General features: G+C 36.2%; 1 protein-coding gene across 2 annotated transcripts in view; it reads left to right on the top strand.

Annotated features, from left to right (window-relative positions):
* The window catches only part of Ccser1 (coiled-coil serine rich protein 1), a 626,740-nt gene that overhangs the window by 446,108 nt on the left and 156,693 nt on the right, over positions 1 to 23,939 (top strand). For both annotated transcript variants that reach the window (XM_038318799.1, XM_038318800.1), the window contains exon 7: positions 5,416 to 5,490. In XM_038318799.1, the coding sequence (XP_038174727.1) occupies positions 5,416 to 5,490 (75 nt within the window). The remainder of the gene's footprint in view (positions 1 to 5,415; positions 5,491 to 23,939) is intronic.

Genomic DNA, 23,939 nt, shown 5'->3' with positions numbered 1-23,939 from the left:
ATGTCCCTGCCCAGCCCCTATATAAAAAGAAAACCAGAAAAACATTATTATTAGGGTGTGTGAACCAGAGGTGTGCATGTGTGTGTGTGTGTGTGTGTTTGTGTGTGTGTGATAACAGAAACACACACAAACTGCCACGTATATGGTAGTCAGACAACCTTACCTAGTTCCTTCTGCCACATGTATCCCAGGGATTAAAGTAATAGCATGACACTTTATGGCAAGTTCCCTTACCATATTGTCAATCCAAAGTGGTTTAATATGCCATCTGCCCTCGTGCAACTGTGCATCTTGTGTGCACATATAAGATCTGCCTCAGGACCCAGGAGAAACTTTAATCAGCTTCTAACCATTGTTTTCCCATAATTGTGTGCTTTCATTAGACCTGTGGCAATCTACTTGGCTTGTAGGAGACCTAACTCTCAACACACTGAAATGGAGCTCAAAAACATCTATAACTATTTAAATTAGATTTTATTCTACCATTCTAGATATTATTCTAGAGTAATATTTCCTGCCTATCTCTAACAATTTCATCTAAGGCACCCTTTTCTGTTTTGTATGTCTTTTTAGTGTCAAAGGCATATCAATATGTCAGCGTAAAAAACCCAGTCTGTGAGACATAGATGCATTGCGTCTCCTATAACCTCTTCCTGTTCCTTGACACCTCAGACTTTCATTTCTTCTGGGAGCCATCTACTTGGGAGTTTGCACAATAAGAAGAACTTTGTCTGTTTTAAAAATATTTTTAATAATTTTGTTAAGATTTCTTTCTCTCTGTTGATACAATCAAACAGATACCATATTTACTATTTAACTTGTTATAGATGAAGCGGGTTTAAGTCTTATAATGGAAAAATTATACTGGGAAAATTATTCCTATATTTATTACTTCCTGAGCATTGCTTTGGAAATGAAAAGTCAATAAAATAAAAAGAAAAGATACTTTATAGTTTCTGTGAACATCAAGTAGGACCAAGACTCTTAAGTTGAAACAAGAAGTGTATGAGCCATAGGAAATAACTGGGAAAGATAAACAGAGTGAAAAAAAAACAGTTTTTTAATATATTGTATTTAAAAGTAAGATATGAGGAAAAAACTGGGTTAAAATCTATGCTGAAAACTTATGTGACATAAGATGAAAGGATAAATAAGTCAATAGTGGCAAACAATATCTCCTAGGTGGATGTACAGGTACATTAAAAAACCCCACGAGCTGCTGAAATGCTCTGCCGTTTGATTTCAGTGATGGTTATACAGGTTACTATATTTGTCAAGTTTACATAAACATAAAACTTACCCTAAGAGAAAATTTGCAAATTAGTGTTTGTTAGTTGCCTTCTCTTCTACCAAAGTATCTAAGTCAATCCACTTAAAAAGGCAAAGGTTTAATTGGTTCATAGTCCAGAGGATTCAGTCCATGGTCAAGCAGTGTATCATGATGGAAATATATTATAGGGAACACAACTGACATCTTAGTAGATGGAGAGTGAAAGAGACAACAAGGAAAAGAGTCAGGGTCTATGAGTCCAAGTCCATGGCTCCATGTGACTGAACAATGCAAGAGCACTGAAAGCTTTCACCATTCCCCCAAAGAAATACAGGTTAGGGACCACATGTATCAGGCGGTACATATACACATGGGAATCTAGAGGAACTGTGTTCTGAAAGCAGCATTAACTGGAGGTCTAAAGTCTCTCGAAGATTAGACAAGTAGAGGGAGCACCAGAGAACAGAATTCATAAGTAAAGGGCAGTGTTGGCCAGAAAGTCTCCAAAGTGCTTCAAGGGAACATTTGGCTACTTGCAGCCACTAAGTATCAAGTTCATACATAACATTAAGTTCAATGTATAGAAAAGCAGAGAGAAGATCACCAGCATGAGGCAGAATTAGAAAGAAGAAACCAAATTTGGGTGAAATAATCTAGAGGCAGGAAAAATGTTATATTATGAACTCTCTTTGGTGTTGAAAGTGTGTGCTACTTTATTAACTTAGAACGAGATAAACAAGTGAATGACATCTGTTAGCATTAGAACAAGCTCTTATGACACACTACAAGATCTAAGTTAGACCTGGTGCTTAAGGAAGAACAAAGGCATAGCATGAGACAAAGGAGATCGAGTCTGTGGAGATTTGCTTCTTGGAGTACATCTCCTTTATGTGCCCATGGAATTCTTGAACTATTTGCAAAGTCTAAAATACAAACAAAGCATAGGAAGCCCTAGTTCTAACAAATTATTTTTATAATAACAATGTGAATTAATTTGTATTATAACCTTTAAAATTGTAAAAAGCAACATGGAATGCTTTTGTATTTTGTGAATTGGTATCTTACTAGGCAATTGTGTTAACATTGCAGTGTTTGAATAAAAGTGCACGTTAATTAAGGTTTGAAGTACTGATAATACTCATCTCCAAAGATCTTGGTATAATTTTATTTAGAAGAGTAAACATGCCCAATTGCAAGGCACTGAAAAGAATTTCACAAACATGTAAGACAAACATGACAATACTTATACTTGACTTTTTCTCTGTTTTCTCATTTTAATATTTGAGAGTGGTTCATTAGATTTTTAAATTTAAGATATATTTCTTGCTTAAAACAGTGATGCCAAGATTTTTTAAGAGTAACAGGACTAAAGTGTTATAACATGAATTGAACTTTACAGTTGAGGCAGAACAAAACTCTCACTATAAATGGCATTCAAGTGTTAGTGACACTGAGACAAAGCTCTGAGACAGCCTCTTGGAGCTGAGAATTTTGCACACTGACTTCAGGCAAGGCCTGGGAGACCTCACTCCTTGAAAAAGTCTGCTACTTGACTTGATTCTCTGTTCACTGTCTTACGGTAGTTCAAACACTATTTGTACAGTATATGATCCAGACATCTTGATTCTCACAGCTATTGCTGGGAGCATGACACTTTAACAAGTACAGATCCTCCAAAACAAGTATCAAAAATTCCACTGTCTCCAAGATGTTCTGCAGCTCAGAGTTAGATTTTCCATAACTCTTTACCAAATTCTGTAACATTTTTCACTTATTTCTTATGTTAGAGTTATGAATTAAATTGGTTGGTAGAATAAACATTTTTTATCATAGAATAGACCCAGAAAGGTTTGTAACTCATAATATTTCCTGGAGTTCACTATTGTCAGATGATTTGGGGATTAATATTTCCTGGGTTTTTCATTGATTAGTGATTTAACAGCCAGCCTCGAATAAATTTCAAAATTAAAGATAGCCACTAACTGATTTTTTTCCCAAATCTTTTATGTGTTGTTCAGTTTTTATGTAAAGTCCTTCTAAGTCATTTTTACATAAAATCTCGGTGAAGGTCTCAGTTGATATTTTACTTCTTTTCCTTGGTCTCAAAACTAGAACAACAGAAGAAAGATCATTTTAGTCCATATTTGTAATGTATGTACTTCATTGTAAGCATTAATAAATGAAATAAAATGCTTTTAAATAGAAAGTGCAGCATCTACCATTCTTAAAGTATATTCTTTTCTGTGCACTAAAGCCATTATTGTTTATCAAACCATGTCAATTCTTTCTTTTATATTAATCTTTATGGCAAGGTTTTCTTTATTTGTATACATATATATTTGAAAACCAAACTGAGAAATGTAGATGTCATGGCTAATCTTGATTGTCAGCTTGGCCTGGCTGAGAAGATGGAACCTCAATTGCGGAATTGCCTCGACCAGGTCAACCTGTGGCATTTACTTGATTTAAAGATAATTGGTGTAGGAGGTAGAGCCCAATGTATAAGGTGATGTCCCTTAGTAGTTGGACCTGAACTTTATAAGAAAGGATGCTAGCCAGTCAGAAGAAGCAAGGCATTATGTAAGCAACATTCCTCCATGGCATGGTCTCTTCATTTCTAGCCTTAAGTTCCTGACTTGACTTTTCTGATGATGAACTATAGATTGTAACCCAAATACTCTTTCCTTTCTTGCTTTTGGTCAGTGTCTAATCTCAGCAAAAGAAAGTAGACTAAGGCAGTGGGCATGCCTTTTTCTGTGTTTTTTTTTTTAATTTGTTATCTTACTTAGGAAGAGTTTTTCTAAGAAGTGCACTAAGAATCCATTGAAACAACTTCGGTTACATCCTATTCCCAGTAACTCGTTCTTGCTTTTAGCAAAGTGGATTAATGATGACTCCTAACTTGTATCTTTTAAAAATAGAATTAGTTTAAGGAGTTTTATTAAATTAAATTCTAGAAGGATTGCAATAACATTACTACATTCCAACCATGTTCTTGTTTTCTATAAATGTTTTAAATTTGGTTTTGGGAACTCTACAGGACCCTTAGTAGTGAAGAGGGAAGAAATATGTTAAGGGAGGTGAATAGTAGAATATAAGTGATTATACATGAGGAAGAATAATGGGGAGGGAGAGGTTTAGGTGGAAAAGGTGGTGAGAGAGTAGGGCTCGAGGTGGATTGGGGAAAATAACTAACACTAAAGTTGTTTAAAAATAAAAAGTAGAAGCCTGGAATTTTATAGTGTGTGTGTGTGTGTGTGTGTGTGTGTGTGTGTGTGTGTAATCATATAAATATTTATGTAAGTATATTCAGATTAAAGAGTTTAATTGAAAGTAACCTACAATGAGAATCATTCTTCTAGTAGTCACAGATACCAAGTAAGATGCCTAGTTCCGTGTGTGAGAATTCTTCCCTTACATTGTTAGTTAGAAATGTCCTAAGGCGCTACAAGCAATGGAGATCATTGCCTTTGGTTTTCTACCAGATATTATTGGTAAGATCTTACTGCTGAAAATGTCACACACTTTGTACACAGGACTTGGGGAATTTAAGCTGATACTGGCCAGAAATCATTGTCCCTGTGGGCTAGCTCTCAAAGTACTGAAAGGTGCTATTCAGGCTGATGGGAGAGACAAGTCACCAGCAGTCTTACCTACATGTAAACCCTTTAAGCTATAGTAATGATAAGGATGGCAAGACATGCTCATGTATTCAGTAGTGTCACAAATGTTACGTGGATAATCAGCCATTTTCTAGTTTGGTTTAAAATCTACTATATAGGAGGAAACTCAAGAGCACAGCTGTCCAAGATCCTATAACTGGGAGCTCATAGATCTTAGGTGTGAACCTACTCCTATGATTATGCTAAACAGACAGTATTAAACTGCCCTCCAAATTCATACCTCTATGCCCACAGACTAGTGTAGCTCTCAATCACATCAAAGATTTTTCTTTGTGTAGTGGACAGAGTTATATATTGCCTAATATAAGAAGAAGCCATTGTATTTAATTAAAATATCCATGTTGAATATTTGTTTATTCATATTTACTTGTTAACTTAACAAGGAATTTGAGGTTCTGGGTTAGGAATGTTGAAAATGGTTTCAAGCCTGTCATCTTTAACACAAGTGTTCTTTCTTCGCAGAGTGATGTGAGCCCTTCCAGCAGTACCACATCACTTCCCATCAGCCCTCTCACAGAAGATCCACTGCCTTTCAAGGTAAACAAAACCACACCCCCAAAACATTTCTTTCATTATTTTAAAGTTTGCAAATAGTTTATACTATACAGTCATACCCAAATATGAGGTGAGCTGGTTCATTCATCTTACCTGGTTGGTTGTCGTAGTTTGTCTTACTTTGTTACCGCGGAAGTAGAGATCCTCTTCAGTCTCTTTAGTGCTGAGATTGGAGTTGTACATCTCCATGCTAAGCTCTCATTCATCTTTAAATGCATTATTTGAAGTGCTGTTGTTCTATTGTTAATTGTTACCGAAAGGCTGAAGGTTAAAATATTCTTGGAGCAATTGCCATGCATCATGTCTTTTACAGGAGTTGTGTTTTAACCTTTTGGTCAGTATGAAATAGGAATTTTAAAAAACGTGTTTGTAGTCCATCATTTGTTTGCATGGAAGAATCTGCAGTTTATCTAGTTATATATTCCTTAGCAACAGTAATGAATGGCACAATCATTACAAAACAAAAGTTAGAATTAGGTATAGATTTATTGTCCTAAACACTCCAATTTGAGAATCTACATGCACTACAAATAGGGAAATTTCCTCATTGTCTACAAAGGTTAGGGTTTTTAGAAATATCATGAAATTGAACTAAACTGTTTACACTAAGAATGTTTGTATATCATTAATATTTTAAAGAAGGGCAATCCACAATAGTCTGGATGAAAAAATAGAAATTTAGGATAGTTCACTTGAGTTCAAGAGTTTTTTTTTTTCAGTTTGTTTTAAAAGTAGAGTGGTGTATGCTTGAGTGTCCATCAGAATGTTTATTGTGGATGTATATAAAATTATTATTTGGTATACTGTTCTTTTTCATACAAGGATTGTATGTTATTAAGCCTCATGCTAACATACAGGTGGTACAGTGATACCTAGGGCTTCCCTTTATTCAGTGTTATTGTATCACTGAAATAAACCTTCCAAAGTCTATCCATTGAGTACCATTAGTTTCTATACACACAGAGTTGTTTCCTGATTAGTTACTATGGTGGTTTGAAAGAAAATGTCCCCACATAGGGATTAGTACTGGTAGGATGCTTATTGTAGTAGGTGTGGCCTTCTTAGAAGAAGCTTGTAACTGTGGGGGTGGGCTTTTGGGCCTCCTATGCTCAGGATACTACCTAGTGTGGAGCACAGTTTGCTTCTTGTTAGCTGTTGATCAAGATGTAGAAAGATTTGGATTTCCTTCTCTAGCACCACATTTGTCTGCATGCCACCTGCCATGATGATAATGAACTAAACCTCCGAACTACAAGCTAGACCCAATTAAATGTTTTTTTATAAGAGTTGTGTGGTCATGTCTCTTAACAATAAAACCCTAACTAAGAAAGTGACAGACTTAGCAAAATTATGAAACTCATTTCTATATTGAAGAATTGATAAATGCTAAGAGGCATCTCTTGAGGTATAAATGATTTGTCAAAATGAGAACAAAACTTGTACTTCAAAGTTTAGTATTGTTCAGTATTTATTCATAGTATGTGGGACAGAATTCACAGAAGAATCCTCTCTTTAATTCAATTGAATTTTCAGTGTATCACTAGAAACCATTTACTCTTAATATATGGATAAATTACAATGCTGAAATGAATGTGATTTTAACAAAGGTTAAAATGAGTTTTTTATGTTCTAGAATCTGCTGATATAAAAGCAATATGAGTGCAATTATTTTTGTTGGATTATTTGACTGGTTCTAAAAAATCAATACTGTTTTTGAACTACTGTGTGTAAGTGGTTCTTAAGAGCAATTAAGAACCTGAAATATGAAGGATTGGCTTTGAATGTTCAATATACTCAAATTTTCTAGTATTTTATCTATTATGTGAAAAAACATAGTTTTCAAAAAATTTTCATACTTATAAAACCATCTCATTAGTACTTAACATCTAATATTTAAGATTTATTTTATTTTTTCCTTTTTATTTTATTTATTTATTTATTAAAAATTTCCACCTCCTCCCATCCTCCCATTTCCTTTCCACTCCCCCCATTTCCCTTACCCCTTGTTCTCCAGTCATAAGAGAAGTCAGGGTGCCCTGCCCTGTAAGAAGCCCAAGGCCCTCCCCCCTCCATCCAGTTCTAGGAAGGTGTGCATCCAAACAGACTAGGCTCCCACAAAGCCAGTACATGCAGTAAAATCAAAACCCCATGTCATTATCATTGGCTTCTCAGTCTGCTCTCACTCAGAGTCCAGTTTGATCACATACTCATTCAGTTCCAGTTCCGCTGGCCTTGGTAAGCTCCCATTAGATCAGTCCCACTGTCTCCGTGGATGGATGCACCCCTCACAGTCCTGACTTCCTTGCTCATGTCCTCCCTCCTTCTGCTCTTCATCTGGGCCTTGGGAGCTCAGTCCAGTGCTCTAATGTGGTTCTCTGTCTCCATAACCACCCATCGCCAGATAAAGGTTCTATGGTGATATGCAAGATATTTATCAGTGTGGCTATGGAGAAGGCCAGATCAGGCTCCCTCTCCTCCGCTGCCCAAGGACCTAGCTGGGGACATCCCTTTGGACACCTGAGAACCCCTCCAGAGCCAAGTCTCTTGCCAACTATAAAATGGCTCCCTTAGTTAAGATATCTTCTTCCCTTCTCCCATATCCACCCTTCCTCCATCTAAACCATCCCATTCCCCCAAGCTCTCCCCAATTCTCCCCAATTCTCCCTTCTCTCTCCCCATTTCCCTTTCCCCTCCAACCTACCCCCCCCCCCGCTCCCAACTTTTGCCTGGCGATCTTGTGTACTTCCAATATCCAGGAGGATAAATATACGGGTTCACTTTCTTATTTAGCTTCTTTAGAATCATGAACTATAGGCTCAATGTCCTTTGTTTATGGCTAGAATATACTTAGTAGTGAGTACATACCATATTCCTCTTTTTGGGTCTGGGTTATCTCACTCAGGTTAGTGTTCTCTATTTCCATCTATTTGCATTCAAAATTCAAGATGTCATTGTTTTTTACCTCTGAGTAGAACTCTAATTAAAACTCTAATTAACCCAATTAAAAATGGGGTACTGATCTGAACAGAGAATTCTCAACCGAAGAAGTTCAAATGGCCAAAAGACACTTAAGGTCATGCTCAACCTCCTTAGCGATCAGGGAAATACAAATCAAAACAACTTTGACATACCATCTTACACCTGTCAGAATGGCTAAAATCAAAAACACCAATGATAGCCTATGCTGGAGAAGATGTAGAGTAAGGGGTACACTCATCCATTGTTGGTAGGAATGCAAACTTGTGCAACCACTTTGGAAATCAGTGTGGCAGTTTCTCAGGAAACTGGGAGTCAACCTAACTGAGGATCCCGCAATTCCACTCTTGGGAATATACCCAAGAGATGCCCAATCATGCTACAAAAGCCTTTGTTCAACTGTGTTCATAGCAGCACTATTTGTAATAGCCAGAACCTGGAAACAACCTAGGTGCCCCTCAATACAAGAATGGATAAAGAAGGTGTGGCACATATACACTTTAGAATCCTAATATTTAATTTTTAACAATACAGTAACTCAAACAGTTTCTTATATATTTAAAATTGGACATTATATTAGTAAATAAATTATCACTTATTTATTTTATATACACATAAAAGGAAATAAAATATTTAGGCAGTACCTTTGTGGTTTGATGTGTATAATTTCAAACATTTTTATTAAGATGTAGAGGCCATTTAGATACTCTTGAAAGAAAACCATGATATTGTAGCTCTTATGTGTTTATAACTTTATTTGAGGTTATGATATTGGACTGAGGAGAGAGCATATTTACTAAAGTGATTCCCCTGGATTCAATTTCAGGGCCTATTTTTTTAAAAAAAAAATATAGAGAGATACCTGGATTTATGTGGATTTATGTCCCAGTTCATGTCATTTGTCCTCATCATCTTAGACTGTGAAACCCAATATGGACATGTTCAACAGAACTACAATAAACAGGCTGCCCATTCATTTTTTAACATTACCAGGGCATACATTTCATTCAGAAATTCTGGAGAGGAAAAGACAAGATTGATAGGTAACTAGCCTAGCCTATGTGTATAGCTCCAGATTGATGAGAGACCCTGTCTCAAAGTAAAAAGCTATACAGGGCCTGTCACCCAAGGATGTCTTCTGGGCTCCACATGCAAATGCACACACATATCGCCACACATACATTGCACTAGCACACACACATGCACACACACAAATGTGCACACGTGCATACACACACACACACACACACATACACAAACATATACACATCCCAAAGCAGACTCCCCATGAGTCAGGAGGGTTATCAGGTAATGAGGACTCTATAACACCTTTGTGCTTGTGGGTAGGATGAGTTCCCTTTTTTGGCAGGTTTGGGTTATTGCACAAAATTGGATAATCTAGATAAAGAAATAAAGTGTATTGGTTCCCACCACAAGAGTGTCCCCTTGTGGAAGATTTGAAAGTTTCCCTTTCTCTTGGTGATGGAGAAGCAAGAAATCATCCATTTAAAGAGTTTAAGTAGAAAGCCCACTAATCTACATAGTACCTCTTTTCCCATCTCTCTGCCAGCTGAGAAGCTCTGCCAATTTTTGTCCCTTGGTATCATGTATCATGATCTTTTCAAATTCATTTGTATTTCAGTGAAGCATTGTTGGAGGGAGGTCACTGATTTGTTTTCAGGTGCCCAGCTGGCTTAGACCTGAAATAAACACACAGAAACTATATTATTTAAAAAACTGCTTGGCCCATTAATTCTAGCTTTCTATTGGCTAAATCTTTTTCTTTCTTTTTTCTTTTTTTATTCAATTATATAATTTTACAAATTTTCACCTCCTCCCATTTTCCTTCCCCTCCCGCCATACCCCTCCCCCTCCCTCTCCAGTCCAAGGAGCAGTCAGGGTTCCCTACCCTGTGGGAAGTCTAAGTTCCTCCCCCATCCATCCAGGTCTAGGAAGGTGAGGATCCAAACAGATCAGGTTCCCACTAAGCCAGTACATACAGTAGAATCAAAACCCAGTGCCATTGTCTTTGGCTTCTCAGTCAGCCCTTCTTGTCAGCCACGTTCAGAGAGTCCAGTTTGATCATATGCTCCATCAGTCCCAGTCCAGTTGTCCTTGATGAGCTCCCATTAGATCAGTCCCATTGTCTCGGTGACAATTGTCTCGGTGACGCACTCCTCATGGGCCTGACTTCCTTGCTCATGTTCTCCCTCCTTCTCCTCATTTGGACCTTAATTTAAACCTTTTTTGATCATCTGTATATCATCATGTGGCTGTGGCTTACTGGGTACAGTTCCCAGCATCTGTCTCCAGCAGCTCCATGGCTTCTTTCTAACTCTGCCTTCCTCCTCCCGTGCTATACCAAGTTAGTTCTTTAATCACTAACCAATAAAAGCAACACATAGAAGGACCTCCCACACCAAAGCATGGTGTCTATAGTTTAGTCTCTTAGCAATGCAGTCATTTTTGATTTCTTGTATCAGATATGTATTATAATACTATACTATCATATCTTATCCTATAGTAAATTCAGTAGGAAATAAACTTCTTAATTTCTGCTTCTAAAGTACATAAATAAAGAAATTGAAGAATCACTTCTGTTCACTAATCTTCCATCAAATATAACTTGTCATATTTTATTAGTACATTTCTGCCATGCTGAATTTGAGTTCTTGGAATGTCTTTGAAGCAGGCTATGTAGAAACTAGAGTACACAGAGACAATATCTCTGAGGTGCAGCCACCCTCTCTATGGATAGCTACCTTTGCTGAAGTAAGTCACTCTTAAGAGATGCTGCCACCTTCTCTGAGGTACTGCCATACTCTCTGAGGTATCTTTATCTCATGGAGATATTTCCACTGTCTATGACCTCAAGCTGCTCTTTCTCAGTGCACCTACCCTCCCTGAGTGCAGCCACCCTCTCTTGCGTATCATCACCACCTGTGAGACACAGGCAAACCATCTGTGGTACAGCCATGCTGTGGCTTGCATAGTCACGTTCCCAAGAACTGATTCTATGTTACAATTGAGTATTTTCTCATTTTCCTAACTTTCTGGATCAGAGGTTCTCTGGTTACTTTTCTCCATTTGCTGAAGTCTCCTTTTTTGCCTAAGGTATTCTTCCATTTACATCTGAAATACCCTCCTGTCTATAAAGCAGCAAGGACACTGACAGAAAATAATCTTCTTAATATGTTTTTTGAAGTAGCACTGTATCTGACTATTCTTCTGCCCTGACCCCAAAGCTAACTTTAAGTAAAAGAAAACTACCTAGTTCAACTAGAAAGGAAATAGAAATATAAATTTACCTCTCAGAATTTTGCTGGGCTATTAAAGGAGAAATACTTCATGTCACTACCAAAGGACGATGAAGTCTTAACCTAGAACTTCCTGTAATGCAGTATGACTCACATGTTATATTATAAAACAAAAGTTTTTTATTATATAAAATTTTCATTATGTAGAAAAAATTTAAATATATATCAACTCTAAATGGTTCATATATTTTATTTTAGTTTTTAATGAGAACCAATCTAACAATATTTCTTATCAGTTTTTCTTTGGACTGCCAGCCATCAAATAATGACACAGAAGCTTATTATTAATTATGAAAGTTTGGTCTTAGTTTAGGCTTCTTCCAAAATAACTCTTATAACTTAAATTAATCTGCTTATATTAATCTCTATTCTGCCATGTGTCTCTTTACCTCACCTCTGTGTCTGGCTGAAAAAAATCTGTACAGCTCTGATTCCTCGAAAGTTCCACTCTCTTCCCAGAAGTCTAGCTTATCCTCTCATGCCTAGCTATTAGCCTTTAATCTCTTTATTAAACCAATCAGAAGGCACCTTGGCAAAGAAACATTTTCACAGTATGCAAAAAATATTATCCTACATTTCCCCTTTTGTCTAAATAAATTGAAAGTTTTAACTCTTAAAAATTCAGATAAACCCAATTTTTATGATATAATCCATCAATTCAAAATGGTAAATTTGATAAACAATTTCAGTGGTTCTATAAGTAGATTTCTCTAAACTGAATAGTCAGTTGGTCATTTCCTCTGTCAGCTTTTCAACTTTTTTTGCTTTTCAATATTTGTGTCATTAATTTTAAATCCTCATGAATATGGACTGTAAAAAGTGTCATAGGACTTCTGGTGTAGAAATTTAAGTTTTATCATGTTGTGTTATTTTTAATGTGGAATATTATAAAGAGGTAGAAATTAAAATAGTTAAGTAAAATGAACCATATACCTCATGTCATTTATAATAACCTTATATATTATACAGTATAGCAATGTAAGATTTATAAGTATACATTTTCAATACTTACTTCTGTAGCATTATAGGAAACATCTGGGATTAAGCCCACTTCTGCCACTTTCTTCCCATTATCATCCCAAGGCAATTACTTTGTTTCTTATCTATGTAACTTATCTATGAAGCATGGACAAGTGCAACTACTTCAGCAGACAATAAAAAGCAAGACTGAGGTCAGTATGCAGAAGCCACCTACAGCAACACACAGTAAAACAGCAAATAAGTGCTGTTATTTTCACAGAAGCAGAATCTCTACCTTTAAGCCAAGAATGCCCTATGTATACATATGAAGAATTTATCTACTTAGCTTTTTTTGCCTTATTGTCAAATGGAAAAGAATTTTATCTTAGAAAGATTAGTGTTTAATATTCAGAAGTCATATTATTTAGTTTATATCATATATCATATTACTTTTATAAAAACTAGTTAACAGGAATGCCATGTGCAAAGGAAAAAGAATAAATATGAACTTTTTCATGAAAAACTAATAAGTACATTAAAAAATAAGCAGAGAAAAATACAAAATGAGTATTAGAGAATATGGTTTTTTTCATCAGAAGTATGTCATAGTGTATTTTTCTCTAATTGTTCAACTTCCAGTTAAAATGTAGCCAATTACCATCCTAAATACATGGCTCTCACTGAGGGGGTCCATCCATCCTCTTAGAATTCAGGGGGAAAACTCATTATAAACAAAGCAAGACTGATAATTCTTGCCTACAAATGTCCTGACATCAATATAGCTTCAAGTTATTTTTATCTAGCATATATAGAATGAAGTACATTTTGAGATCCTAGGAGAGAGGAATACATTGTAGCAAAGCCATTACAGAAGCACCCAATCTATGCACTTCATGTATGGAGAGTGAGAGAGAATTTATTACAGTTTCTTTTCTCTTAATACTTGAAATCATTTTTTGTTCTCCCAGGAAGAGCCCACTGTGGTATTTTTCTGAATCATTGCTTCAGTTATGTAATAACTCATTAATTTGTTGAGAACTCCCACCTATTCAATGATTATCTACCATGGGCTTAATAATGTTCTAAGACATTCGTGTCTCAAAGTAAATAATACAAACCAAATTTCTGGTTTTATGATATCTGGATTCTCATGAGAAAAGGTGAATAGACAACAAACAGGTGCTATATATTGTGTCAAGTAGGAGTGATTACTACCATGAGAAAAATAAAGGATGATTTCAGGGAAAGGAAGTGACATTACAATGTCTCATTTAAAAAATGAAGACCCTATGAGTGGGATCTCTGCATCTTTATCTGTTTCTTGTGCCTTTTGTGGGATCTTTCCTTTCTTTTGTTTGTTTTTGACCTATTCAGATGTTAGACGTTTTTGTCATATTATATACTATATACTATATATTATTATATTATTTGCTGTATTATACTATAATCCATTGGAAGCCTGTTTGTTTTCTACTGAGATACCAAAAGGGATCCAGAAAGGAGGAGTAGTGGTGAGGAACTGGGAGAAGCATAGGAAGAGGTAATTGTAATTAATATATATTAGTAGAGAATAAAAGCTATTTTCAGTAAAAGGGAAGAAAAAGGCAAATGCAGCCTACTCTGGTTAGTGCAATTTTTTTTCAAGTTAACCATCAGAAAATTTTTTTCATTCATGGAAAATTTTCAGGAAACAACAGCTTAATTGTTCTTGTAAACTTCAGGTAGCCAGAGCATATACAAGGTTACATAACGTTTCCTGTGCTGGGCACATGGTAGACATTCAATAAGTATCTCCATTTCTTCTGGGAATATCTGTCATTTGTGATTCTCTTCCTGAACAGCAGCTACCCAAATAGGAGAAGATGAGCCTTCTGTGCTTGGAACATGGGAAGTTTACGAGTCACATATTGACTCAACTTCACCTTTTACTCTACCTCAAGTGGAGTACAGGTCTTCTGTCTAATTATTCTCTATACAAAACTTCTCCCAGTAATTCACAGTCACATCAGGTTATTAAATTCCATTATTATTTTGCTTAGTTGATTGCATTGTTAGTTAAATGATGCCTTCTTTGATAACCTTACCTAAACTTATGCATGTTTATACATTCACATGTGTAAGCCCTAGTATTATTCCTTCTTTTTATTCTCATTAACATTTATTACTTTCTAAATAATACTTATTTTCATTTTTTTACTTTTTTGCTCATTTTTTTATTAAAAATTTCCATCTCCTCCTCTCCTCCTCCCCCTTCCCTCCCCTCCCTTCCACCCATACCCCCACTCACTCCCTCTCCAGGTCAAAGAGCCATCAGGGTTCCCTTCACTATGTTAAGTCCAAGGTCCTCCCAACTCCCCCTAAGTCCAGGAAGGTGAGCATCCAAACTGACAAGGCTCACAGTGAGCTTGTCCATGCTGTAGAGTCCAAGGCCATTGCCGTTGTCCTTGGTTTCTCAGTCCTCCTCCACCGTCAGCCACATTCAGAGAGTCCGGTTTGGTCGTCTGTTCCATCAGTCCCATTCCAACTGGACTTGGTGATCTCCCATTAGTTCTGTCCGACCGTCTCAATGGGTGAACGCACCCCTCACAGCAGAGACATAATGATCTGAGGAGAAAAATGTGTATTTCTGAGGGAAGACTTTTGAGGCAGAAAGTGCAGAAGCTGTGAGCATGAACATGACTGGCTTGTTATGTCTGTCCTTGTAACTAATATGGAAGAAACAAGGACTCATGTAATTCAGGGTTATGTTAGAGAGATTGACCATGCCACAAAAGATCTTGCATACTGGGTTATAGGTTTAGGCTCTTCTTTTGCAAGTGATAGAAAATTAAATGTTTACAGAAAAAGCAAAAAGTTCCGTGTTTCTGTTAGACTTATTACTTTGCCTTCTGTGTCAAGACAATTACTGGTGACCTGGCAGAAGAAGACAGTAGAAGTTCCTATAATTGAGAGATTATGGTGGCACTTTAAAGTGGAGTGTAAAATCTGAAAGTGTAATAGCTAGTTGGTCATTGGTAAATTCTGAATGTGGCATCAGCAGAGCTTGGTAACCAATCATAATCTAGATAATCTAAAAATGTAAAAGGACAATTCTTGAGACTAATAACTAATATTCTATATATTTTTCTTTTTGTCTCAATAACTACCTTTTTGGTGTTGCAATGACTAAGTATGGTGTAGTGAATAATGGAGTTTTGTTTTCTTGGTTGGTTGACTTTAGCAATCATGAGGAAAGAAAGGTAGGGGTATGCTGGAAGAAGACATTGGTTTCATCAGAAATACTATTCAGTCCTATAATTGCTATTGATTCTGGTGATCTCTCATTTGAAAAGCTGTAAAGTACACATATAGAGTTAGGTATAATTTGACATAGTTTATGATAAATCGATAGTTACAAGAGGAAAACATGATTCATCTGTATTTACTAGGAGAAGAAAGCAGACAAATTAAAATTCTCCAAGGAATAACTGATGGATTTTGAGTATAAAATGAACCTTAGATAGCATTATTCTTGTCTGTTCTGTTTGCTTCTTCTCTAACAAAATACAGTGTGCTTGTCCGATTAAAACAAGAGATGTTGGTTTGGCTCCCAGTATGCGGCAGTGAGAAGCCAAGAGCATGAGTGACACCTGCACTTGCAAGGAACATCTTGCTGCATCAAGCACAGGAATGTTCATGTAAGCATGTGTAAGACAAAAAGTTAAAATGAGGCCATTTTATCTTAGGAGGAAATCTCCATCTTAGGGGGAACTCATTCTAACAATAATTATGCCACTATCAAAATGATGGTGACATTCTTTCACCACAACAGAGCCCCCAGGGCATGGTTACCACTTAGCTCATGACTGTTAAATTTTAAGATGAATTTTGGAGGGGATTTGCAGTCTACAGCCATTATGAATATAATTTCAAATAAAAGTCTAGCAGTATGGTTCCCTAATGATAATAATCTTAAAAAAATATTTGTTTTCTATAATGTTAATATTTTAAGCAACTACTTTTGATCAGTTGTGAAGTGTAATGACAATTTTGTTTATATATGTTTATGTAATAAATGATTTAAAAATTTGTCAGCTCCAAACAACAGTTTCTTACTGAGATGCTATATGTGACATGAGCCCTTTTTGGCACATTTGTATGAGCTTCTAAACTAAGTGCATTCAGATTTAGGCAAGAGATTCTATTTGTATTCTCGTATGCTCACCATTTTAATGTAAGGGCGATAGATATTAAAGTTAACACTGGTCCAGTACCCGGGGCCTATGAGTAGAACCATTAGACATTTGTTGCATCACTGCGTGCCATGCTTCGTTGTTTCCATGGACCCTCCTGGGTTATTGTAGAGGATGGATGTTTGGGGGTAATTAGAGTAAATAGTCTATGAAAAAGTATAAATTCCCAGGCCAGAACTCCACATGGATTGTATGCTGCTTACAGAAAGAAAATGCCATACTTGTGATTTTTGTTCACTGAAGCCCACTAGAAACTCACCGTTGAGGATTGTGTTGTGAGTTTATTATGTGGGAATCCTAGCATGTAATGAAATACCAGACTTCTAGAAAGAAATCAGGTGTCCAACATACGCTGTCTTGTTTATACAAGCACTACAGAAGCTGGACCCCACTCTTACCATCCTGAACGCTTTGTTTGTAGGATACTGGCAACAAGATAAGCCCAAAGATACCATCAATTGACAGTCTTGTAAAAAAAAAGTCTTACAGGGAGAGTATAATAATTACCTAGGGCTGTCATATCAAAATTGCACACACCGGATAGCTCAAGCAATACAACTTTGTGTTCTAAGAGTTACAGAGAATAGATATTGAAGATTCAGCCACTGGCATTTTTGTTTCCTCTGCATCTTTGATGTCTCTATGGCTTAGAAAAGGCCACCTTCTTACTATGTCCTGTGTGCATGAATCCTACATATTGCCTTCTCAGTAACAATCCTATTAACCCTAATGTGACCAGGAATATCTTTCATCTCAAACTTATTCTTCTTGAAAGTTCTCTAAATTGCTATATTGGATCTTTTATGTATGTGGGACAACATTATCCTAACTGGAACAAATAGGCAAGAGACCTAATATGTGATTTTAAACAGGGGAGACATTTGCTGAAGCATAAGAAAATAATTATGGAATATGACAGACATTGCAAAGTAAAAATTTATGTTATCTTACTCTACTGGTACATATGCAATAGTCTCTTGTTAAGGCACTTTCTAGTAATATTAATTTCTTATTCAAGCATAGAAGTTTTGTGTCTGAAAGAAAACAGAAAGAATTAAGAATTTTCATTATGTATCTTCATCAATACACTCATGACTTTAAATTATATGTCTATTTTAATTTCCATTAATTTAGTCCTAATTGAACTTCCATGTCACAGAATTAGAATTAACTTGCTGTCTGCCAAATATTAAATACAACACAGAATGTAAATATTATGTGAAATATAAGTCGAAATAACAACCACCAGTATTATCTTCTGTAATGTTTCTCTCATTCTATTTTATGCTGTATTTTCCTTCTTATTCTGTAATAAGTTTAGACTAATTTACCTGTTATTTGAACAACACAGAAACCAGTGGTACTGTATAACACATGATTATTCATGTAGTTAGAAATGAGGGTTTATATGTAGCAAGGAAAAAAACATAAATTTAAGTCAAAGTGAATTATATTAAATTTATGCTAAAAGACATGTAATATGGTTCAGACACAGTGGACCTCAGGGGAAAGATTTTAATGGGAAAAGCAAGTAAATAATTTGCTGCTGCATGCTACCTTCATATTGCTGTCCAAATTCTTTCCTATGCTGTTCTAATAATTTCAGGCAGCTCTGTACAAGATAAAGAACTTGTCCATATTAATATACACTAAAATAATCGCATAACCCTATCGTCTTATCTAGAACTCACACACTCAGTTTTCTTCTCATTTAAATTTCAGAGAGTTTGTCCAACTTTATCTAAACTGGTACCTAGTATTTGGTCTTACTGTTTCTGAGTTCCACAAATGATACAGGAGGAAAAGTTCTTCCATACAAGGGTCTGTTTAGCATGGTTCTAGATCTAGGTCTGTCTTCTGTCTTCATGCCCTGAAGAAAGAATCTCTTTAATGGAATTATAGAATATTATCTGGAAAGGGTTTGTTGAAATATGATTTTGGAAGAATAAATTTAAAGACCCACCTTTATGTCACTTAGATAAAAAGAACTTCTTATGGTGATGTGATAAAATGTTTAGAATTTATGTCACACAGCAGTATTGTAGATTTTGTAGCAAGTTTAAATGTGGTGGATTTCATGTACAGAGTTTTAAAGTGTTTCTTTAAATACTGCATTTGATGGTACAGTACATTTGATTGTATGTAAAGAGCAGAATGTTGAATTACTAAAAGAAAAATCCTAATGCCTATAAAGACCTTAAAATTTTTGAAAAGAAATGGAAATTTCAAATGATTTTTGAGGACAACGGCAATGAACATGACCTCTACAGCATGGACGGGCTCACTGTGAGCCTTGTCAGTTTGGTTGCTCACCTTCCTGGACTTAAGGGGAGCTGGGAGGACCTTAGACTTAACATAGTGAAGGGAACCCTGATGGCTCTTTGTCTTGGAGAGGGGTGGACTGGGGGTATGGGTGGAAGGGAGGGGAGGGAAGGGGGAGGAGATGGAAATCTTTAATAAAAAAAAAGAAAAAAAAAAGAAAATGAAGAATTTCAAGTAACAACCATTGACATTTCTTGGTTTGGGACACAACTTCAGAATGGATCAGCATTTGTTCTGTTTGTCAACAAGACGGCAAGACAACTTTATTTGAGACCCATAGAACTCAGCATCGGACACCTCACTCGAGCTTATTACCTGTCTGCTGTCTCCAGCATAAGCTTGGATGAAAAGGAGGAACCAATGATCAGTGTGTGCCTGAGCACAACATCCTTTGTAAAATCTCACAAGACCTAATGTGCAAGCCAGACCTTGAAAACCAATCGGCATAAAGAAAAACAATGTTAAGGCATTTACGGGAAAATGGATGTAACTGGAAATAATCCTAATTACAAAATTACTTCAGAGTTACATACATATTTAAAACATACTGTTAATCATTGTTAGTTTGACAGCTTAGATACAACCTAAAGATCCTGGCCTCTTATTTGAAAACCCACTTGAGAGACTATGACTATGAAAAGCTACCAAGTGCAAAATTAGTTTATCGGTGAGTTAGTTATATTTGTCATAGCTTGAATTTGTCTACATAAATACCAAAGTAATGTTGAAAAATGAATCAAACTGATACAAGGGTATAGAGTGAAAGTTTGCATCCTCATAAAGTTCAAAGTTTGGAGTCATTTTCCTTAATGTGATGTTATCAGCAGATAAGACCTGAGCGGAGACCTCATTGACAGCATTAGTGCCTACACTTTCTGTCACTGTCACCAAATGCCTGAGAGGAAGTAACTTCAGGGCAGAAGGAGTTCTTGAGACCACAGTTTCAGAGGAGTCATCCATGGAGCCTATGGTGATGTCAGGGCAGCAGAAACCTATGGGAGAGGCTGGCCTCAAGGCCAGGATTAGGTGCAACCCCTAGGGACATATCCCCATTACCTAAATCGTCCAGCCAGTCCTCACATCTGATATTTCATCCCCTCCAAATGATGCCATCATAATATGAACTCAGGAAGGTATTAACCCACTGACTGAGTCAGAGCCCCTAGATCAAAACCTTCTACAGGCTTATAAGTTGACAAATAAAACCAGTATATTATTAGCCTATGGGGGAATTCATATGAAAGCCATTGTAATATTATAACCAAGTTCTTAGAGCATGCCCTTCCACCACATCATGATTTATATAAACTTATGTCTGTGTCCAGGAAGAAACACTAACCAACAACAGGATCCTATTCTTTGGCCTCTAGCTTTTAAAGCTCAGATACACCTTTTTCCTCCCCTCCTCCTTCCCCTTCCCTCCCCTCCCTTCCACCCATAAAAAATGAGAAAAAAGTGAATAAATAAATAAATAAATAAATAAGGGAACACACACATACACATTGTCTACAAAGTGCTGAATATAGAACTGTTTTGTGTGGGACTAGAGCTGTCCTTATAAAATTTTAACTTGCTGATTATGCCACCCATATAGCAAAGTATTTATTTCACACTCTGCAATAACTACCTAGTGTGTAGCAAGTACTGGGCTAAGTGTTTTAAAGACAATGTCAAATATACTTCAGGTAAAGTTCTAACAAAAATGGTTGGTGTTTTTATATTTTATTGGCAGGCAAAGAAGGGCAATTTACCTATATAGTTTGCAAATGTTAATGTAAATATGGTCCCTAGATTTCACTCAAGCCTGAACAGTCCTTGATTTTAGCACTATGTTATAATTCCTCAAGGGCTTCCTGGACCTTTCTTTTCCTCTTTCTTTCTTTTTTGTAAGACAGGTTGTCATCACCTTAACCCTATCTGCCTGAAACTTGCTATGATGTAGCCCAAGCTTACCTGAAAGTTTCCATCCTCCTTAGTTTTGGAGTTACAGGCATGTGTCTCCAGCACTTGACATTCTTCCTGACATTCTCCCCACCCCATCCCCACTGGTCATACAATTTCTTAAATTAAAACTCCACCTCCCCATAATGCTTGGTTGCAAGCCTGATGGCACAAGCCTGTACCTGAAAACATAGACAGGAGGCTCCTCAGAGATATCAGACTGTACTGGTCTATATAATGAATTCCAGGCCAGACAGAACTCCACAGCAAGAACTTGTCTCAAAAATAGCAAAACAAAATGCTAAAAGTCTTCCACTTCCCAAAGAGATATTCCTTAACCAAAGTCTTGGAATATGATGAGAAATATTTGTCTGTCGAAGTATGTGTCATAATTTCAAATTTTAATACATGTTAAAAGGTTCCAGTAAACTAATAGTAAGTTAAAAAATATTTCAAGTAAAAATTTAAAAAAAAAGATACACCTTTTTACTACTTATATTCTACTTACAGGCCACTGACATTTTGACAATCTTTTACAGGACACAAAGCGGACTAATATAATGCATTTGCAAGTCTAAAACACAATAAATAGAAAATTGAGTGTAGTTCATTAGACCTTAAGTGAAATAATTTGGAAGTGGCTGGTTTTTGTGGTAACTATAAAATTGTACATAAATATTAGACATCATAAAGGCTCAGGAGGATAGACATTAGGAAAGAAGATGGAGTCAGGAGTGGAAGGTTGGAGGAATAAGATTAGTGCATTATGTATGTATCATGGAACTATCACAGTGGGACCCATGTACCTCTAAAATTGATAAATGCTAATACTTATAACAATGAATGAAAAAGACTAACATGTACTAGATATTTTAAGACCTTAGGCTTTTTATTGCCCTTATTGTACTGTGTACCCATGCTGAAAAATGCAAACAAATTAATATATTAAGCAAATACTCCGTTTTGAATTTTAATTGCTTATAAATTTATTGCTTCATCACTGAATTTTTCATAGTCCTAATTAATTTTGCATGTATCCTATTATTTTTCAAATTTTCAGTAAATTGGCATGCTGATAACTGAAGTTAGAAGTTGAAAAATAATTATGTGAAAATTAGAAAATTCTATTTAATCTTAAGACAGTAGAAATAATTGCTGTGCTTATAAATATTAGCAATATCCTCTATCATAAACTTCAGACATCATTCTTGGTATTGCAGTAGAAAGTAATGATCAGCAGATACTTAGAGTGGAAAAGAAATATAGCATTTTTTGCAGAAGTCCTTTATTCCTGACATATCTCTTTTTCATATGTAATCTCTTATATTATGGTCTGGCAGTACTGTTGAGATCACTGTTATACTTGTGCAAGGGGACCACAAAACAAGACCACCACAGAGCTGGTATCTGTTGCAAACACACTGGGGTTTATTGATGACAAGTTAGCTAACTCAGACCATAATGAATCACTCTGACACAGTGGGTCAAGGAGAATGACCCCAAGGCTTCAGGGTAAGGGGATTGTATAGGAAAAACTGGAAGCAGGGTGGCACAAGCCTTGGTGCTTTAGGATTGTGTAAAAGTATGCAACATTTGAATTTGTTGTTTGGGATATAGGGGAATTTCAAAAAACAGTAACTGTCAGCCGACAAGAATTTCAAAACAGTGGTTAACCAGATATCTACAAGGATGATGTTGGAGCAAACAGATGTTGTTTGGACAGCCTGGTGGGTGATTTTGACCAGGACTGGCACAGCTTCATGGGAATGTCTATGACTTTGCTGGTCTGCATTTACCCTGCTAGTTAGGCCCTGTCTAGAATGGAGTTCTTTCTCAAAATGAAGTTTGTTCTATTCCAAAATCAGAGACAATCACCCATTTTGCAGACTAATTATATTATTTTAAATTATGTTGCAGACTCTCCTTAAGAATAAAACTACATATTAGTGTTTCTAGGCTCTGCTTTTTAAAATGATATGACAACTTTAGTAGAGTCATTTAATTTTTACCAGTGGAACAGAATTGTCACAGTTTAATTAAAGATAGAGGAGTTTACCTTACTTTCCCCCTTTACATGACTCTGTCAGAGATGGGACATCGGTAGTGGGACCAGTAGGAAATGATTGGATGGCATTTGGCAATAAGATCTACAGGAATAAAGGGAATAGCACGCTATCCTCCTGTTCATATGTGTCCTCCCGTGCACATTTAGCATTTTTCTCTTCCACCCTAATTTTCTCCTGACCCTAGTCAGGGATTATTGCATTTTTACCATCTTGTCACAACAATTAACAAACCTCTAATGAGTCTGATAATGAGTAAGACCTAATAACAAAAGAGGGCATATTTTATTCTAATTAAAGAAAGCTGCATAAAATCATGATTCTGGTTGTATTTAAGCCTAGAAAACAGCAAAATATTTCATCTGGTTAGAGGGAGAAGTATAAGATCCCAATCCAAGTGTCAAGCTAGACATGAAGATAAGAAGCAAACAGTCATTCTGTGATATGTAATAGTGAACAGTGAGTTCATGCTGATGTGGAGAGTGGTCTATATTTTATGTAAAGAAAGGCTTATTAAATAGAAAGTAAGTATAGATAGAAATTTCTGTCCCACACAGTCCTACAACCATTTAGTCCTAAAGAAACACATGAGGATTATATTAATTATAAACCGTTTGGGT

Source organism: Arvicola amphibius, chromosome 2 (assembly GCF_903992535.2).
Source record: "Arvicola amphibius chromosome 2, mArvAmp1.2, whole genome shotgun sequence".
NCBI classification, from domain to species: Eukaryota; Metazoa; Chordata; class Mammalia; order Rodentia; family Cricetidae; genus Arvicola; species Arvicola amphibius.
The sequence above is the reverse complement of the archived record's forward strand: the minus strand, read 5'-3'. Positions and strand labels throughout refer to the sequence as shown.